The sequence below is a fragment of the Thunnus maccoyii genome, chromosome 22 (assembly GCF_910596095.1).
Source record: "Thunnus maccoyii chromosome 22, fThuMac1.1, whole genome shotgun sequence".
Lineage (NCBI taxonomy): Eukaryota > Metazoa > Chordata > Actinopteri > Scombriformes > Scombridae > Thunnus > Thunnus maccoyii.
In genome coordinates, this window is record NC_056554.1 from 15,755,896 (window position 1) to 15,772,932 (window position 17,037).

The window sequence follows — 17,037 nt, forward strand, 5'->3', positions numbered from 1 at the left end:
TGTGACCCCACTTTCTCCTCGATGTCCATAAAAGTCCATGACTCAAATGAGACAGTTTGTCTACTTTACGAATATTGTTGCTACGTAAACGGCTCAACAGTCGGGCGGTGGATTGTTAACGATGTAGAGCATCAGCTGAATTGTTGGGAGTGGGATGTCGAAGCTTGACCTCAAAGAAACGCAGTGAGAGCCAGCAGCCAGTATGTCACAGGCCACTGCCCACACATACATACACACTCACACACACACACACACACTCACACACACACACTCACAGTCTCTCAGGTCCCATTAGGTTGTCCCCTCCCCTCTCTGTCTGCAATCATTTTAGTAAACACACGACTCTGGCTGAGGCGAGACAGCTGCCACTGTAACCTGGCCTGCCCTTTACTGTGTGTGTTGAGAGAGAGAGAGAGTGTGTGTGTGTGTGTGTGTGTGTGTGTGCTCTGTTTGTGCCCGGCCACCTTTTTTGTGTTTACACAAGCGTGCGTCATTGTCTGGAAGGAAAAGTTTGTGTCATGATTTTCATGCTTTTGACTAAAATTGGTTCGGAAAAATTCTAAATTTGGGGTTTTAAAACTTGTCAAAACTAATCAGACGAGCTGAAATCGAGCTTTATATTTTGCACATGCAGCTCTTCCACCTGACTTTGAGTGAGCATGTGTCTGTTATTGTGTATTTTTGCATACCTGCAGCTATCAACCATGAAGTCTCTTGTTTGCTTTGGCCTTGGTCTCATTAGCAGCTGGCGAATTGTGTTTCAGTCAATTTCAAGAGGATGTTTGCTCTTTATTTTAGTCAAACACGGTTGTATCCTGTAGCAGAGTGTTAACTGAGAATGGACGATGTTGACAACCCTTTCTCGGATATGTGTATGTGTTTGTGTTGGAGTCTACCACTGTGCTTGTGGCATGGAGGAAGGGAGGGAAGGATGGATGGAGGGAGAGGAGATGAAGGGGGTTTAGGAAAAGCACTCCAAATAAGGTCAAACTATTCCAGTCCTCCTCCTTTTGCGCTCTGCGCTTTACTGGATCTCTCCTGGCCCTTGTATAACAAGTCACTCTTGTCCTTTACTCTCACATCATTCCTCTGTTGTTGTTATTTAACTCTTTTGTTCATTTATTGAATTTTTTTTGTAGGTGTTTTCCCCTCTGTTGCTTTCTGTGTCTTGTTTTGTCCGTCCACTTCTCCAAATGGTGTTTACGTTGGGAGCCATGACCGTCTCGGCTCCTCATTTCTCCCTCTGCCATCACTTTCCTGCCTGTATTTTCTGCAGTATCATAGCCCACAGTAGCAGATGGAAATAGCACAGAGAGGAAGTATCTGCCAGCAGGGTGTGTGTGTGTGTGTGTGTGTGTCTCTGTGCGTGCATGTGTGTGTGTATGCAGGCATGTGTGCAAGCACGTTGCCCTTGCACATTCTTTTTTCCTTCCTTTTTATTCAGCTAAAATTGCACAACAATATCTCCACATAACCGAAAAACACTGTGGTTTCTTAGATACGGAGGAAGTGCGCACAGACACACACACACACACACAGACACACACACACACACCGGTAGGTTTCACCCCATAAAACCTCTTGATTAGGTTTTGCGTTAATGAAATGGAGCGTGATGCCTCCTCGCTTGTTTATCTCTTGTCATCCTAAGTCTCTCACAAATCGCATGACTCCTGAATGGAAAAATAAAGGAAAATATTTTTTATTGTTTTTCATGCATCACTGATGGGACTTTGCACTGTTAGGTCGTTTAAACAAACATCCTTATCCTGATGGACATTCAGTACCAGTCAGAAGTTTGGACACACCTTCCCGTTCCCTTCAATGGGAAGGTGTGTCTATATGTCTTCATCTATTGTATGCAGACGTTAACCCATTTTTGCCATTTTGGTACGTCTGCAATGAACAAATATTTTAATTATTGATTAATTGGTGGATTATATTTTTCAAAGAATCATTCGGTGAAACAAAATATGTCCCATAATATGATGACATTTTCAGAACCAGCCAAAAACTCAATGTTCAGTTTATTATCACATTAGAAAAGAAGTAAATCTTAGTATTTGTGATACCAGAACTTGGTAACATTTGGTGTTTTTGCTTAACTTAAACAGTTAATTGATTATCAATATAGTTTTTTTCTGTCACACTAATCATTGCAGCTCTATATACTCTTAAAAGAACTTCCATAATTAGTTTGCTTCACTGTCAGAATAAATCTTATGTTACACCATATTTAAAGGGAAAAATTTGTCATGTAGGTTTTAAAAATTGTAAATCTTTTTGTTTTTAATTTGGTTTAATAAGAATTTAAAACTAAGTTCAATTGTAATAAGATGGCTTCAGATCAACTAACCAACCTTAGTAAACTATTAAAGCTGCATCATTTCTTTAACCACTTGGGGGCAATGGAACAAGCTAAAAAACACAATATTGACTTTTTTTGCCTTTTTTTATATAAGTACAAACACATTCAGCAGATACAGAGCAACATCAGCATTCATTTTGAGTCGTGTTTGCGGCAACTTGACAAACATAAGTCCAATATTCATTCTGCTAAATGCTCCGTTTTGTTCACCAGCTAGCTGCTAACTGTGTCTGCAGTTCGGTGGAGGAGCGGGCTTTTAGAGCTTTTTCTCTGAACTCGGCTGCCTGGTGCCGCCGGAAACGAGGTTAATGGAAACAGAGTCTGTGAGGCAGAAACTCAAACAATGATCCAAAATGGGTGAAATCGCTCCACAGGGTGCAATAGAGTCACTGTTAATTTAAAAAGATTGATTAGAGCAACTTTAAGTTCTTGAACAATTAATTCTTGTGATTTGATACATTTTTAATAGATTCATAAGCCCTTAAAGAAACATTACTCTGATCTTGCGCTGTGATATTCTTTCAAACAAACTAAATTATTAAAATGTCCTTTTTTAAACTCTGATGTTGTGAAACGGATTTGGAAGGTTTTGCTTTCGCAAGAGCCTCTAATAAGTATGTGTTTTAACATGAAAGTCTGTGTTTCTTTCCTCTCTCTGCAGCGAGGAAGCAGACCAGGAGCCTCTGGCTGTTGTCGGCTCCCCCTACTGGATGGCTCCGGAGGTGCTCAGAGGGGAGCTGTATAATGAGAAGGTAATGACGGATAACTCTCTTCATTAACCCTCAGCTGCAGGTGGTTGCAAAAGTTCAAGGTCCACAGCGGGTGTGATGTAAGCTCGGTCACATAAACCGAGCAACCAGGCACTAAAACAAAGCAATAAATATTTAACAAATCAGTTGTTATGTGGAAGGCAAACAGGAATTCAGTTATGTAAGAGGTGTACTTCTTGGCCTCTGCTACTAGTAATTTCTGTTTAGCTTAGTGGAAATCATGATTGCCTGTTCAGGTTACATGCAAGTGATTATTATGTTCTTTTTATATTAATTTTCAGCGTGCCTGGTCTTAAAAGAAACTACAAATGAATTTAAATCAGACCCACAATGCAGCCCGTTTTCCTCTTTTAGTCTAAAAATAAAAAATATCAGTTTACAAAACTTATATAATCAGTTTTTCAGACCTTCATGTCTACAACAAGATTCATAAATTACTAATGAGGCATAATGCAACAAGCATACATGAGAAATCAAAGTAGACTAATTAGTCCATCTTGCTTTTTTCAAACTTTTGAAAGTTTTCTTACTAAAAAAACATTAAAATTTAACAACCAATCCAATTTTTTTTTTATCATCTATACACAAAATGTTTCAGGCTTGAATGTTTTCAAGCCATTTTATGAAAAATATTGTTAATTTTACACCATTTTGTAAGATGAAAGTGTAGTAAATCCATAATATAAGCACAGTTGGTCAGAGTTGGTCTCTTCCTGTTATATTTGATGTCGTCTTTATCTCCGCGTGTATCTCTTGTCAACTGACTCGTCTTCCTCCCTGCAGGTGGATGTGTTTGCATATGGGATCATCCTGTGTGAGATTATTGCGAGGATACAGGCCGACCCTGACATCCTGCCACGCACTGAGGTACCTGACGACAATGTTTTCATCATCGTGTATTAACAAAATCCCCTGATCCTTCATCATCATCATCACATTCTCATCATATCATGCACGCTTGTTTTCACAGTGTCCCTTATTACATAAATGGTTGTGCACAGAACATTTTTGATAAAGCCATTATTAATAATACGCAGGTCAGACAGTTCCTGTATTAATTTTATTGCCTAAAGTAGGAAGTATTTCGAAAACACTTTCGACATCATTGTTGTGCAAGCAGAGATGTCGAGATGACAACGACACTTTAATGTCAACGATGATTTTGGAGAATATGAAATGGCGGATATCTCATTTTAGAATCGAACTTCTGATCATCATCTTGAACAAACAGGAAGCTGACTCTCCTATCTTGATAGAACATTTACACATCCCAAAATGTCACTGTGATAGGGCTCAAAATAACCAACATGCAGCGCCTAATGGATGGTGTGTATTGTACAGAGAGTGTGCGTTGTGTGAATCTCCTGCTCACAAAGGAGACTATGGCAGTTCACCATGTTTACCAGTTTCATACTGCATACAGTACTCTCTGCAGGTGGAGAATGCAAATGGAGAATGCAGAAAACGGTCACCATGCAAACTGAAAACACACATTTTAGGACAAAGAAATCAAAGTGCTGCTCACAGCTGCAGAAAATTAAAACTGATTGTAGATGGTGGTGAAATATATCCAAAAACATGTTTTTAAATAAATCAAAAAATAAATCATATTTTTGGAAAAATATTTTCTCTTTGTGCACGTTTATAATTTGCAGTTTGACATCTGTAGGTACATATTGCACAATTTTCTGTTGGCACAAACCGTAAATGGATTTATTTTATACTACCTGTAATTTATACTTTATTATCATAGTATGTTGTTAGTACTGTATGTAATGTGGCTTTGGGACACAAACAGAGTTAAACATAGACTGAAAGCTTTTTGAAGCGTGTGGCTCCCCCTTGTGGCCGTTTTATAGTTCAGCAGTTGAGGCCACATCTGGCAGTGTCACCTCACCTAAGCATTAAACAGAGGATGGTATAGATCGCATTTTTTCATGTTTTTTTAAGAGCTCTTCAAAAGCAAAAAATTATCCTAAATAAAAAGAAAAAATCTATTTGTAACTGTCATGTTACCACCAGATCATCATCGTTGTAATTTCCTTGTGCTTTTTGTGCAGGACTTTGGTCTGGATGTGGAGGCCTTTCAGCAGATCGTTAGAGACTGTCCTCCTGACTTCCTGGAACTGGCTATCGCCTGCTGTAATGTAAGAGATACTCATCCCATACACACACACACACACACACACAGTCCCTGGTTGATATTTATTTTCTGTTTTGTCTTCTTTGTTTACTCTACTGTTCATGAACACAGATTGCCAAATTAAAGTCTAGATCGGATAAGAGCTAAATTGATCACTGTAGTTGTCTTTGACTTGTTTTCTCTGTCTCGTCTGTCATGTTTGTGATCGGTCAGACTCAAAGCTGTTTGTTTCTCCTTCTGTCAGATGGATGCGAAGCTCCGTCCATCCTTCTCCCAAATCGTGTTGGAGCTGGAGAGGAGGCAGGCTGAGAGGAAACAGAAGGATGAGCCAGCAGTGAAAGGTGAGTCATCAGATGCTCTGTTGGCCCCTGAGAGTAAATATTTGTTTCCGCAAATTAACACTAAGCACCATTCACTCTGGTTTTCTTTTTTTTAAAGCTGTTTCTCCATCAATTGGCCCTCTGCGACGGAGATCCCTCTGCCTCCCGTCAGATCCCCGCCTCTCCCGCAGCAAATCCGACATGCTCCATCCCCCGGACACGCCCCCCTCTGTTACTTTGGCGCCTCCTGCTCGGGTCAACCCTTTCTCTCAGAGGGAGGACCTCAAAGGCGGCAAGATCAAGCTGTTCGACACTCCCAGCAAGTCAGTCATCTCCCTGACCTTCACCCTGCCCCCTCCGCCAGACTCCTGCGATGAGTCCTCAGCGTCCGAGGCTGACGGTGGCACCCTGCTCAGGAGGCACAGACGCTGCCACTCACTTCCTTGTACGCCTCCTCCTCACCTCACATCAGCACCGAGCACTGTCCTCACCGAGGAGGAGTCCCAGTCTGAGATAGACACTGTAAACGGTGAAATAAATGGAACGAGTGAGGAAGAGAGACTGCTAGGAGAAGAAATGGAGATGAGGGAGGGGAGTGGGACTAACCTGGCAGGGGATTCAGGTCTTCCGCTGTCTCTTGAACCGCTGTCGTTGGACCAAGACAAGGAGGGGGAGGAGGAGCCCATGGACTGCACCAGTTCCCCGGAAACACAAGACAGCACTTCATCTCCTTACTCCAAACTTTCCCCTCCTCCATCCCACTCCTCGACTCCCCTCCAGCCCTCAACTCCTCCCTTCTCAAACGGTTGGGGGTCAGCCATCTCCAACGGGCCCCCATGCCTGCCTCCTCTATCTCAATTGGACAATAACAACGTGGTCGTGAATCGACCGCAGGGATGGAGCGACAGCACCACCAACACCGGTGCCACAACAAACAACAACGGGTATCACTCCCCCGTCAGCGACCCCGCTGGTTCCTCCCCGTTCGGCTCAGGCAGCGGCCACTCTCTGGACCAGGAGGAGGTGATCTCCTGTCCCGGCTGCTGCCTGGCCGGCTTTCGCTTCCCCTCAATGTGTCTCAGAGCTCCGCCACGCAGAAACCCCTACAAGAACCTGAACGGGGATCACACAGCCTCTCACGGGCTGCTTTGTCCGGGACCCAAGGGACTGCCGCCCTCCCCGACACCTACTACCACCACCACCAGCCTGGAACCAGGACTCGCCTTGCCGGGGGCGCAGACATAAACCTGGCTTTCTCAACACCAAATACACACAGAAAAGACTCTGGGTTGAAAACTCTGCACCAAAACCTCTTCCCTGGAAATTAAGTTCTTAAAATTTGCACAGATTTTAATGCAGCAATACCCTGCTTATTTTTCCAGACACGCTTTTTGGTGCAGAGGAGGGTCTGACTGAGAGTCCAGATCAGTTTACCTAAAACACACTCCTTGACTGATGGAAGCTTTGGGATCTGTTTTAAGAAGCTGGTATCTTTGCTGGAGAGACTGGTTGTGTGTGTCGCCCTCTGCTGGGCTGAGGGCGACGCAGCTTCACATGTCAGCCGTGCCTGCTTAGATCTGACTGATGATTGGCCGCCTGCGGAACTGTTCAGCATGTAAACACACACACATACACAGTTTGGGGCCGGGTCGGTTAGATCCTGTTTATCTGCAGATGTAAAAATTCATGTGACTCATGATGATGATGATGATGCTGAAATGAGGAATGTTAAGCTTAGTATTATTACTGTTGCAATGATTTTGCATTTTTTTGATGTTTGGTGCTGTTTTGAATGAACAGGCAGTTTTTGCTTTAATGTCTTTAATTATCATGAGGTGTATGGTGCACTATTGGGACGTGTGTGTGTTTGTTTGTTTGTTTTTGTGTGTGTGTGTGTGTGTGTGAGACATGAAAATATGTGAGCGTGTATAGAAAGAGCTGGAGGATTTAGTGTGAGATTGTGTGTGTGTGTGTGTGTGTGTGTGTGTGTGTGAGAGAGAGGCAGACTAAGAGAGTGTGTGCTGTACACCGTTTTTTTGACTATTTTTGTTGCTGTATGATCTGTTGGCCCTTCTGGTTGCCTGGTTAAAGCACTTCAACTGTATTACTGTTGTTAATAAGGAACTATTGATATCATTATTACTTTTGGGAATGAATGGTCAAAGACCTGCTTAAGAGATGTACAGATTCTTATTATTTAAAGATGGCATTGAATAAAAAGATAGAATGCAGCGATGTTCTCCTGACGTATCTGTTTTTTTCAAGTCTGTCCTTTAAATAATAGCCAGGTACCAATATTAACATTGAAATACGTTTTGCTTGCTGTAAGAAAACTGTCCGGGGAAATTTTGTATACAGTGTGAGCTGCAGTAGAGGGATGGAAACAAAAACAGAGGAATTTGTACCAAAAAGACTGTAACTTTGGAAGATATCCACTTTATTTGACTAATTCAGACAGCTGAAGCCTCATTCTGGCTTCAGATAAACTTTTTGAAATACAATTTTCCACAAAAAGAACACTGTAGATTTTGTCCCCCATCGCTTATATTGAAAGTGCATTATGAAGGGATCTTCTAATGGTCAGTATGAACAGGAGGAATGATTACAGCAAGAAGAACCTGTTTAAATGTTCATTTGGGTGCCTGACTATGTGACTGATTTATGAACCTGTCATTTAAATATGCCATTCACTCCAGTATTTGGCTGCAGCTTTAGGTTTTTTTTTTCTCCTCATCTGTATTTCTCGTTATCTTTTCCACTTCATGAGCTCTGTTTTTAAACACTTCTTTTAAACGTTTATCCCATTTTGACAAAATATTAATGACTGACAGAACAGAAAAATCTGTGTAAATCCAGTAGTTAAAATTACATGTAAAACATTAATTTAATACCTTGTTCCTATCATGCGTGACCAGAAATAGTCTTAACCTCTGCCTCCGTCTTGCTCTCAATTTCCTCGTCCTCCTCTTTAAGTACAGCCTCTCCTCTCTCTTACAAAATCTCCGTGCTTCAATTAAATCCTTATCTCTCCACCCCTTCCACCCTCCCGCTGATTACAGTCTATCATTCTCCAATGCAGCGCTCTTCCTCAGCGTGTCCTTACAGGTGCATGTATCATGCTTTTAAAGAGAGTCAGTCACCTATGCTACTGTACGGACTGTAGGTGAGACCTCATAGTCTTGCTTACTTGATCCTGAGGTCACAAAGGGGTCATGGGGACACCGGATCTAACTGCGGGCGGGTTGAGAGCGCTGTTGGAGTTGTGTGTCATGGTCGCCCTGCTCATCACCGGTGAGTACTGAGGTTAATGTAGTTAATTAATGCTGATGTTAAGGTTGAGTCGTTTTAAAGTGTTTCTTTTGCTTTTCTGTGGTTGTTAGAATAAATCATTCCCTCCTCTGCGAGTACTCATGCTCGCAAGCGTTAACGAAGTTGTGACAATCAGACTTAACCGGTCAATGAGCATCTGTGTAAGTGTGCTATTTCGGTGTCCGGGTTTCGTGCGATCTTCTCAGGGTCGACTGGGTTAGTCTGCTACACTGCAGTGGAATCGCTGGACTTAGGATGCCTCCTGCGGTGGGATTGTCCCTATGCCAGTCCTAATACCACCTACACCGTACAGACAAAGACACAGGGGTAAGTCTTCCTGTCCCTGTGTGAGAGTGAGTGTGTTAACGAGCATTACAGAGAATTTAAAGTTACTTCACTCACTTTGTTTTTGCTGCTACAAGTGCAATAACTATTTTATGCCGCCAACACTCCTGCCTTTACCCTTTTTTTATTTTGTTTTTTCATGCCTCATTGTGTATATAGTACTATAGATGCTCATAATCTAATATACTTATATGTAATATTCAAATTTTTTAAAATTATCCATCTATACAATTTTATTTCAAATTCAAATTTGCTTTATTGGTATGAATGTCACAACAACAATATTGCAGAAACATCAAGTCAATGGAACAAAATAACATTAACATCAAGATTGATGTATATTAATTATATATAGCACGTCTATGTATTTATACAGTATATCCTATGTATGTATTTGTGTGTGTCTCAGGTTGTGCTGTGTTAATACATATTGGGCAGCAGGATACGCTTTGTCTCCTTCTCCTAGGACTTTTTTTAAAATTTTGAGACGTCATTAACTCTTTGAAATCTGAAATTTTAGAGTTGTACTCGTTAAAGTAAATGTTCCTTATTTTATTGAATGTTTTAAATTGTAGGATTGTCTGTCTCAACCTCACCTGTCGAACAGTGACCACATATTCTGTTCTTCTCTCGGTTGCAATGATTTTTTGTGTTGCTCTTTTTCCATCGTTCGTGGTCAGTGAGCCTGTACTTGGTTAGGATCTGTCTCTGCTTTCTATCTCTGACAGTCCAGACATATTCTGCCAGTTCATGTTTTCTTTTTAGGGCCAGATAATATTCTGATCTACTTTTGCTTTTAGTTTCATCTTCCCAATGTTCCAGATAGGTTTCTTTACATTGTGTTATAACTTGGTTTACTTTGATTGGTGTTTGGAAAGCAGTGTGAGACTGAGTGTGTCTGAGAGGGAGCAGTTTCCTTTCCTTTCATAGGATCAATAATGTTCATCTTATCTATAAGGTTATACTGAACATTGTAAATGAGATTTATAAAATCTGCTTTCCACATAAGAAGGGAAATACATTTCTATAACGGCAACAGCAGCGAAAGTAAATTAAGATTCAGACATAAAAGAGAATGATTGATAAAAAGAAAATCAATAAAAATAAATATGAAAATATAATGATGCAAAGCCAACATATTAAAAAAAATGCTGAGATAGAAACATCTAATCTAGTGGAAACATGACAGAATCCCTTCCCTGCAAACAAAGATACTGAAATAAATCAGCCAAAATACAATCAGTGAAGAAGGAAAATCTATAAAAATGTGTTTTGATATTTCAAAGTCAGTCGTTCATTCGGAATTTGATTTCACATCCTCAATCCTCTTTGCCTCTCTGAGAGCTGAGAGCGTAATGTGTTCCCTCCTACACACATTTAAAGGGGTTTTATAGACATTATAACCACAAAATGGAAACAAATGAAGACAGACTTTGTCCATTTGTCCAATTAAAGGACGGATAGTTTCAGAATGACTGCAGGTTAAACAAAAAGTTATTGTGTGTGTCTGGAAAGTTTAAAAAATGGCCTTGAAACAATTAATTTGATGATTGCCAGAGCTTGAAACATTTTGGGAGAATCAACAAGGGGAAAGCACGGAAAACTGCTGCTTGCTTATTGATCCAAATCACAAACAGTCGTGTTGAAATGGCCAAGCTGCCATCTAACTACAACATTTCAATTATACCAAAGTCTTAAATCTGTAAATCTGTATATTTACTGTCTGTGTGACCGTACTTTCCCTTGTGTCATAGGGACCCATGGCAGGACGTGCCGTGGTGTGTTTGGGTCTCGTCTCGTAGCTGTGACTTGTCTCGGGCTTTCTCGGACTTCGAGCTGTACAACATGATTCGTCTGGGTGTCCACCTCAGTCCCAGCTCCACCGTCTGGATTAAGCCACGCAAGTTCGACTACAGTGACTTCAGTCAGTGACAATCTGCACTTTCTGTAACGCAGCGGCCTTGAAACCTGAGACACTGAGTGCGGAGAGCCTGCATGAATGAAAACCTGCAGGCTCTTGGCGGTCTGTGGCACATGGTTTAAAACTACAATCACCTGCTAAAATGTGTTATATGTTTAAGTATCACCAGGTATTTAATCCTGAGCTTGGAGATAATTAATAGCTCCTCTCTCCTCTCACTGCCCACCCAGCCTTCAGCCCTCCGTCTGTCTCAGTCTCTGTGAAAGAAGACCAGCTGTTGGTGAAGGTGCAGTTCCCCTGTGCTGCCAACAGGCGGTGCTCTCTGAAGGGATGCTGTCCTATCTCTGAACTGATTGACCCCTGGACAACAGTGACTGTGTACAATAAGCTCAATCGCTCTGAACACCAGGTCTAACATGCTTTGTCTTTTAACTGACTATGGTTGTGGTGTATAAATATTAAAACATGCTGAAAGGAAAGTTTTCTGGTATATTTTAGCCACATTCATTCAGTTATCAGTTTCACACCTGGGTGCTGCTCTAGAGGTCACTCACATATTTAAGTTTCCACCCAGTCTAAAGATTTAAACCTCCAAATTTTGGATAACATTGAGTGTAAAATGGTGCATATTTGCAGATGTCTACTGATTCAAAACAACTTATCTAATTATCCACTTATCCCTGCAAGTGCAATTGTACGCAGCAGCTCTCCACCAAATCAACAAATAAATAACAATAAATAGAGGAAATCACTAAGCTAAAACATGAGCTTAAAACCATATGTGGCATTGGTAATAAATAAGTTAATGAGTAAATAGAAATATCTAAAAATAATAAAATAAAAGGACAGGCGATAAAGGATTTGGAATAACGCCTGCAGGTAGCGCAGAGACATCCTGAAGGCAGCAATCGAAATTGACTTACTAAGATGGTGTCATGGCTCAATATGCTCATCGATTTCCTCATAAATTATTAGTGACAAAAAGAGTTCAGATCCCCATTTAACTCCAAAAATCTTTGTACATATTTTAAAAACACTGATCAGGCAGTTTCTGTCCTTCACTGCAAGTAAAAGATCAATATTGATGAAAAAAAGAACTCAATTAATATGAACTGAGTCAGAGTTCAATGTTTTGAAGGGTTTGCAGTAGTTCATCTGTTATTTAAAATTAACTACACACAAATTGGAGTTTTGTTCTTACCTTTTATGGATCTCTGGTTTTATTTGTATCTTGCAGAGCCGCACAGTTTGGACGCAGGAAGTGGTGTCCCATGTGGAGTTCATAGGCTTGGCTCCGGGTCAGAACTACTGCGCTGTGGCCAACTTCTCCTTCCCAACGTTCTCCATGGCGGCTTCCCCGCAATCTGCCCCCCAATGTGTCGAGATCGTCTCCAAATCAGGTGAGAAGGAGACTGAAGAGCGGTCAAATTTAACTTTTGAGGTTTGAAATAGTTAAATCATGCCGTGATCTACCTGAGTTGCCCTTATGTACATTTGGCAGCTCAACCAATCATTAACCTTATAAAGTGGATATGATGGATTTGTTCCCCTTTTGGCTCAATCACAGAGGGATCCTCGGTCTCTACAAAGGTTCATGTATTGTAAATCACTTAGATGCTGCTTTCACAAAAGACTGTAAAAAGGAAGGAGTCACAGGATAAATCTAAGTGGTTGTGAGATGATTAGAAGGACAAGTAAGAAGAAAAAACATAGTTCTGTCACACAAAATTATAGTGTTTTCAACCTTATCAATAAATGTCATAAAGGAGCTCCACATTTTCTCAAAGGTGGAGAGTTTTCCCTCAATCATAGATACAAGTTTCTCAAAAACAAGACAGTGTAGTGGTCCACAAAGCAAGAGTTGTAAGCTTTTTCAATTCATGGATTTCCAAAATTTGGCTATGGGCTATGTTTTGTTTGCAATAAACAGAAGGTTTCAAGGACACAGTATATAATGTTGGGCATCCAGGTACCCTCACACATTTAACATAATATAAAATATTCAAAATGTCTGCTCAGAGCAACTGGGCCAAAGACTTAAAAAATCTGCCCTGACTTATCTAATCTTTTTCCTTTTTTGTACCTTTTCAAATACTTAGTTTCACATTTTCACTTTTCAGGTCTTTAAAAATAATTCAAATGTTATAAACTGAAAAGAAAAATCATTGTTTGGGTGAAACAGCTCATCTCACCATGACTTTTACAACATGTGATAGGCTGTCACGATAAGATATTGCTTAATTTTAAGGAGTCATAATGCTAAAAGTTTGGGAACCACCAGGTTAACAGACTGTTGTCTAGTTCAGCTAAAAAGTCTCAGCTATAAAGAAAATTGTAAAGACTCCTTTGTTTGCCTGTTAAAAAGGACTGAACCGTAATCCATGTCTGACAACAGAGTTCAAAGGGCCAATTAAGTCTCCCGCTGGTGACTTTTGGCTCACCTCACTCTGCAGCCTCACTGTTGGTTCATCTTGTTTACCTCTGGTGTTGGTTCAACCTGTGTCTCTCCGCAGGGTTGCTGCCTCTGCTGTGTTTGGGAATCGCGTTGTGTTCTCTGCTCATCGCTCCACTTCTCACCGTGTTTCTGCGTAAACCAAGACGAGCTGCGCCAACCACTGAAAGTCAACCCAAGACTCCGGTCCGATTTACACGTTACACTTCAGTTTTCACTCTCTTTCTTTGCCTGTTTTTCCTAAAAAGACACTAACAATATGTCTTTCTTTTAGGCGTCTGTTCACGATCCAGTCTCTTTGGTTCCTGTGTCCTTGGTCCCCGTCGACCCTTGTGACATCCACGTGGAACTCACTGATAACATCTCCATCCGGTCCTCCTCTAGTCTTCCCTCCAACCAGGATCAGACCACGATCCTGGGCAACATGTTCACCAGCGATCCTCTTCATCATGACACCAACGCAGGCGCAGCGTACTGGGACAGTGGAGGGAAGGAGCTGGAACCAGGCCTGGACTCTGGTATCGGCATCCCACCTGTGTCTCACTTTTCTTAGGAGACATGTGGGATAAATGGAGACTGATACTAAATGACTTGAAATGCATCTTACTATGAGTGCTGCTCTATACAGATAGGTGTCACAGGTGTGTAAGTGCCAGGGTTCGACACGTCGCTGTGCTCTGTGAGGGTTGAAATAGAAGAGAGTCACATACGTCTGCAGTTGATACCTGCTGAGGTCCACTTGAAATGTCTGAACTTACATCAAAAGCAACCGTTTTCTGTGGAGGAAAACTGTGTCAAACTGTTCGGTACCAAGATCTACAAACAGAAAAGGAGAAAAAGATGATTTGTTTCACAGTAAAGCTACACGTAGATCAATGCAGAGCTGATATAGCTTATCAGATATATTGGTATCAACACATATTGGCCAATGAGTAACACAAATTTGCAGCACAGAAATGGCAAAGACACTCACAAAGTTTGTGATAATTAAGTTTTAAATAGTTTGTCCATCAGAGAGGACGAACAGGATTATATCATATCTTGCGTAAAGTTATTTAATAACCAAATATAAGTGATCCTCATCAAAAATGTTGGATTATGCTATGTTGAAATGTCAGTCAGTATATAATATTCCTGGATTTTTTCACCTACAGTCACAAGCTCAGAGAAATGACAGAAGAGATCAGCTGAAATTAGTTGGCTCAGACATCAGGAATAAACTCAGAGTAGAGCTTCTTCTACTCTGATGTGGAGGTATTTCAGACATGTCTAGTTGGGATAAGACCACAGGGCAAACCCAGAACACAATGGAGGGATTTCATATCCCCTCTGACCTTGGGGAACGTATCAGTATTCCTCAGGAGGAGCTGCAGGATGTGGCTACCTTGCTTAGCCTACGACTACTGCAACTCTCACCCAGTTAAGCGGCCAAAAATAGACTGATAGATAGAATTTTTTTTACTCTAAAATATCAATCTGTATCAGCCTCAATAGTCTAGTATTGGTCAGGCTTTATTTTACAAATTCTCATTTGAAAAAGGCAATAAAAACTGGAATCCAGGCTCATATTTTTATTTGAAGTTAGCAAGAAATAATGTGAGCTGCCTGATTCTATGCGAGATATTTGGTTAGTAGCTAACAGGCTAATAAGCTTGTTAGCCTACAGTAACTAAATTCTGTAGCTGAACATGTTGAATCTGGTCTGTCTGAACTCTACTTTTAGGCTAATCTTCCCATTTGGCCTCCTGGCTGTTGTATCAGCTGAAATATTTAGTAGATTAATCCGTCGATCGTCCGTCTTATAATACTTTGATAATCAATGAATTGTTCAAATCATCTTTCATGAAACAATGTCAAACATTCCTCTAATCCAGCTTTTCAATTGTGAGGATTTGCTGTTTTTCTTTGAATTTGGTTTGATATCTTTGGGTTTTGGATTGTTTGTCAGACAAAACGAGACATTAAGATGTCAGTTTCCTGACATTTTATAGTGGGGCAGCAACTAACGGTTATTTTGATTATCAATTAATCTGTCTACTATTTTCTTGATTAATCAATTAGTTATTTGGTCTTTAAAATGGTGAAAAATGTCGATCAGTTTCCCAAAACCCAAGATGTTTCCTAAAATATCTTGCCCCGACCAACAGTTCACAACCAAAAGATATTCGGTTTATTATCATAGAGGACTTAAGAAAACAGAAAATATTCGTTCATATTCATGTGGAATCAGAGAATTTTGGCATTTATTCTTAAAAAATGACTCAAAACAATGACTAGTTATCAAAATAGTTGTCGGTTAATTTTCTGTCGATCGATTGTTGCAGCTCCGTTTTATAGACCCAACAATTAAATGAGACAATTAGGATTTTAGTAATTTTATAACGAGGCAACAGTGTCGTGTTTCATGGTTCAGACCCTTTGACATGACATACTTAGTACTGTAGTGTCTTTGAGTAAGATAATGAATCTCCTCCAGCTTAGAAGGTGCTTTTCTGTACTCGACCTTGACCTCTGACCCTCATTTCTCATGGAACTCGCCACTTTAATGGAGTCCATTATTAGGCCGATGAATGACGATGATGTGCGAGAAAAGGTCATGGCCCAAAATCAAATTCCTTACTGTAAACACATCATATTCGTTCCTTCCTGTTAGGCAACCAGTTGACCTCTAACGCGTCATTCTGTTTCGCTGACATCAATCATCGAGTGATAGAAATCGTGGCTTCCAGTCTCAAACATACGAGCACATTCTTCCGACTGCTTGTCAGAGGGGGTCAGAGAATCGACTGGTGAGTGAGAATTACCAGTGAAGGAGAAAAAGTTTATCTGACGAGTCCAAAAGGAGCTGTTTTCCTGTGTTTGTGCACGTCCACCGATTCAGTTGAAGAATCTAAATCTGGTTGCGGTTGCCGCAGTCCAGTGCCGCTCGACAGACAAGTCCAAACCATAAGCGTCATAAACAAGAACTAAGAAAACTTCTGACCCCCCCCCCCTCCTCCGACATGCAGCCAACAGCTACTTCATGCTGCTTTTTTCCAAAGTGATAACAAAGAGTAGTTTTTTCTCTCCTTCGCTCTGAAATGTTTCTGACTCACAGTTGCCCCATCGGAGGTTCGCTGCCTCTTACCCGTGACTGACACCTCATCCTGCCTCCTGCATGAAAACAAGGAACATTTTGACATCTCGCCTTCTGCCTTCCGTTTTGCTGGTGTTGCAATCTTTACGCAACATTGGGGAGCCTTTGGGGGGGGGTTTGGCCGTCCAACGTTGTTTGTTTCCCCTTCTACCTTTTCCAGAGTCCACAGTGACCTGGGGGGTTATCCAAAGCTCCACGGACAAGCCAGTGGTATGGCTTTTATTAATAAGCGCAGTGCTTACGTTGTGGAGAGAGATGATTAATGTGTTAAGC

At 41.0% G+C, this 17,037-nt stretch overlaps 2 protein-coding genes across 2 annotated transcripts in view; both read left to right on the forward strand.

The window, feature by feature from the left end:
- Nucleotides 1-7,832, forward strand: part of tesk1b (testis associated actin remodelling kinase 1b) — a 28,691-nt gene extending 20,859 nt beyond the window's left edge. Inside the window, exons 7-11 of the mRNA XM_042400467.1 lie at nucleotides 3,030-3,120; nucleotides 3,922-4,005; nucleotides 5,199-5,285; nucleotides 5,526-5,622; nucleotides 5,720-7,832. Coding sequence (XP_042256401.1) covers nucleotides 3,030-3,120; nucleotides 3,922-4,005; nucleotides 5,199-5,285; nucleotides 5,526-5,622; nucleotides 5,720-6,846 — 1,486 coding nt within the window. The 3' untranslated portion in view covers nucleotides 6,847-7,832. The remainder of the gene's footprint in view (nucleotides 1-3,029; nucleotides 3,121-3,921; nucleotides 4,006-5,198; nucleotides 5,286-5,525; nucleotides 5,623-5,719) is intronic.
- A 402-nt stretch (nucleotides 7,833-8,234) lies between these two features.
- Nucleotides 8,235-15,189, forward strand: si:dkeyp-75h12.7. The gene is made up of 7 exons (XM_042400468.1): nucleotides 8,235-8,892; nucleotides 9,117-9,237; nucleotides 11,010-11,179; nucleotides 11,407-11,585; nucleotides 12,414-12,576; nucleotides 13,690-13,814; nucleotides 13,903-15,189. The coding sequence occupies exons 1-7, from the start codon at nucleotides 8,814-8,816 to the stop codon at nucleotides 14,179-14,181; spliced, it is 1,116 nt and encodes a 371-aa protein (XP_042256402.1). The 5' UTR covers nucleotides 8,235-8,813; the 3' UTR covers nucleotides 14,182-15,189.
- The last annotated feature ends 1,848 nt before the right edge of the window (nucleotides 15,190-17,037 follow it).

Bases quoted from the DNA above. Each gene is read 5' to 3' on its own strand.
- si:dkeyp-75h12.7 (XM_042400468.1), top strand. From the start codon at position 8,814: ATGGGGACACCGGATCTAACTGCGGGCGGGTTGAGAGCGCTGTTGGAG. The intron at 8,893-9,116 runs GTGAGTACTGAG...CGATCTTCTCAG, and splicing joins GGTCGCCCTGCTCATCACCG to GGTCGACTGGGTTAGTCTGC. The intron at 12,577-13,689 runs GTGAGAAGGAGA...GTCTCTCCGCAG, and splicing joins CGAGATCGTCTCCAAATCAG to GGTTGCTGCCTCTGCTGTGT.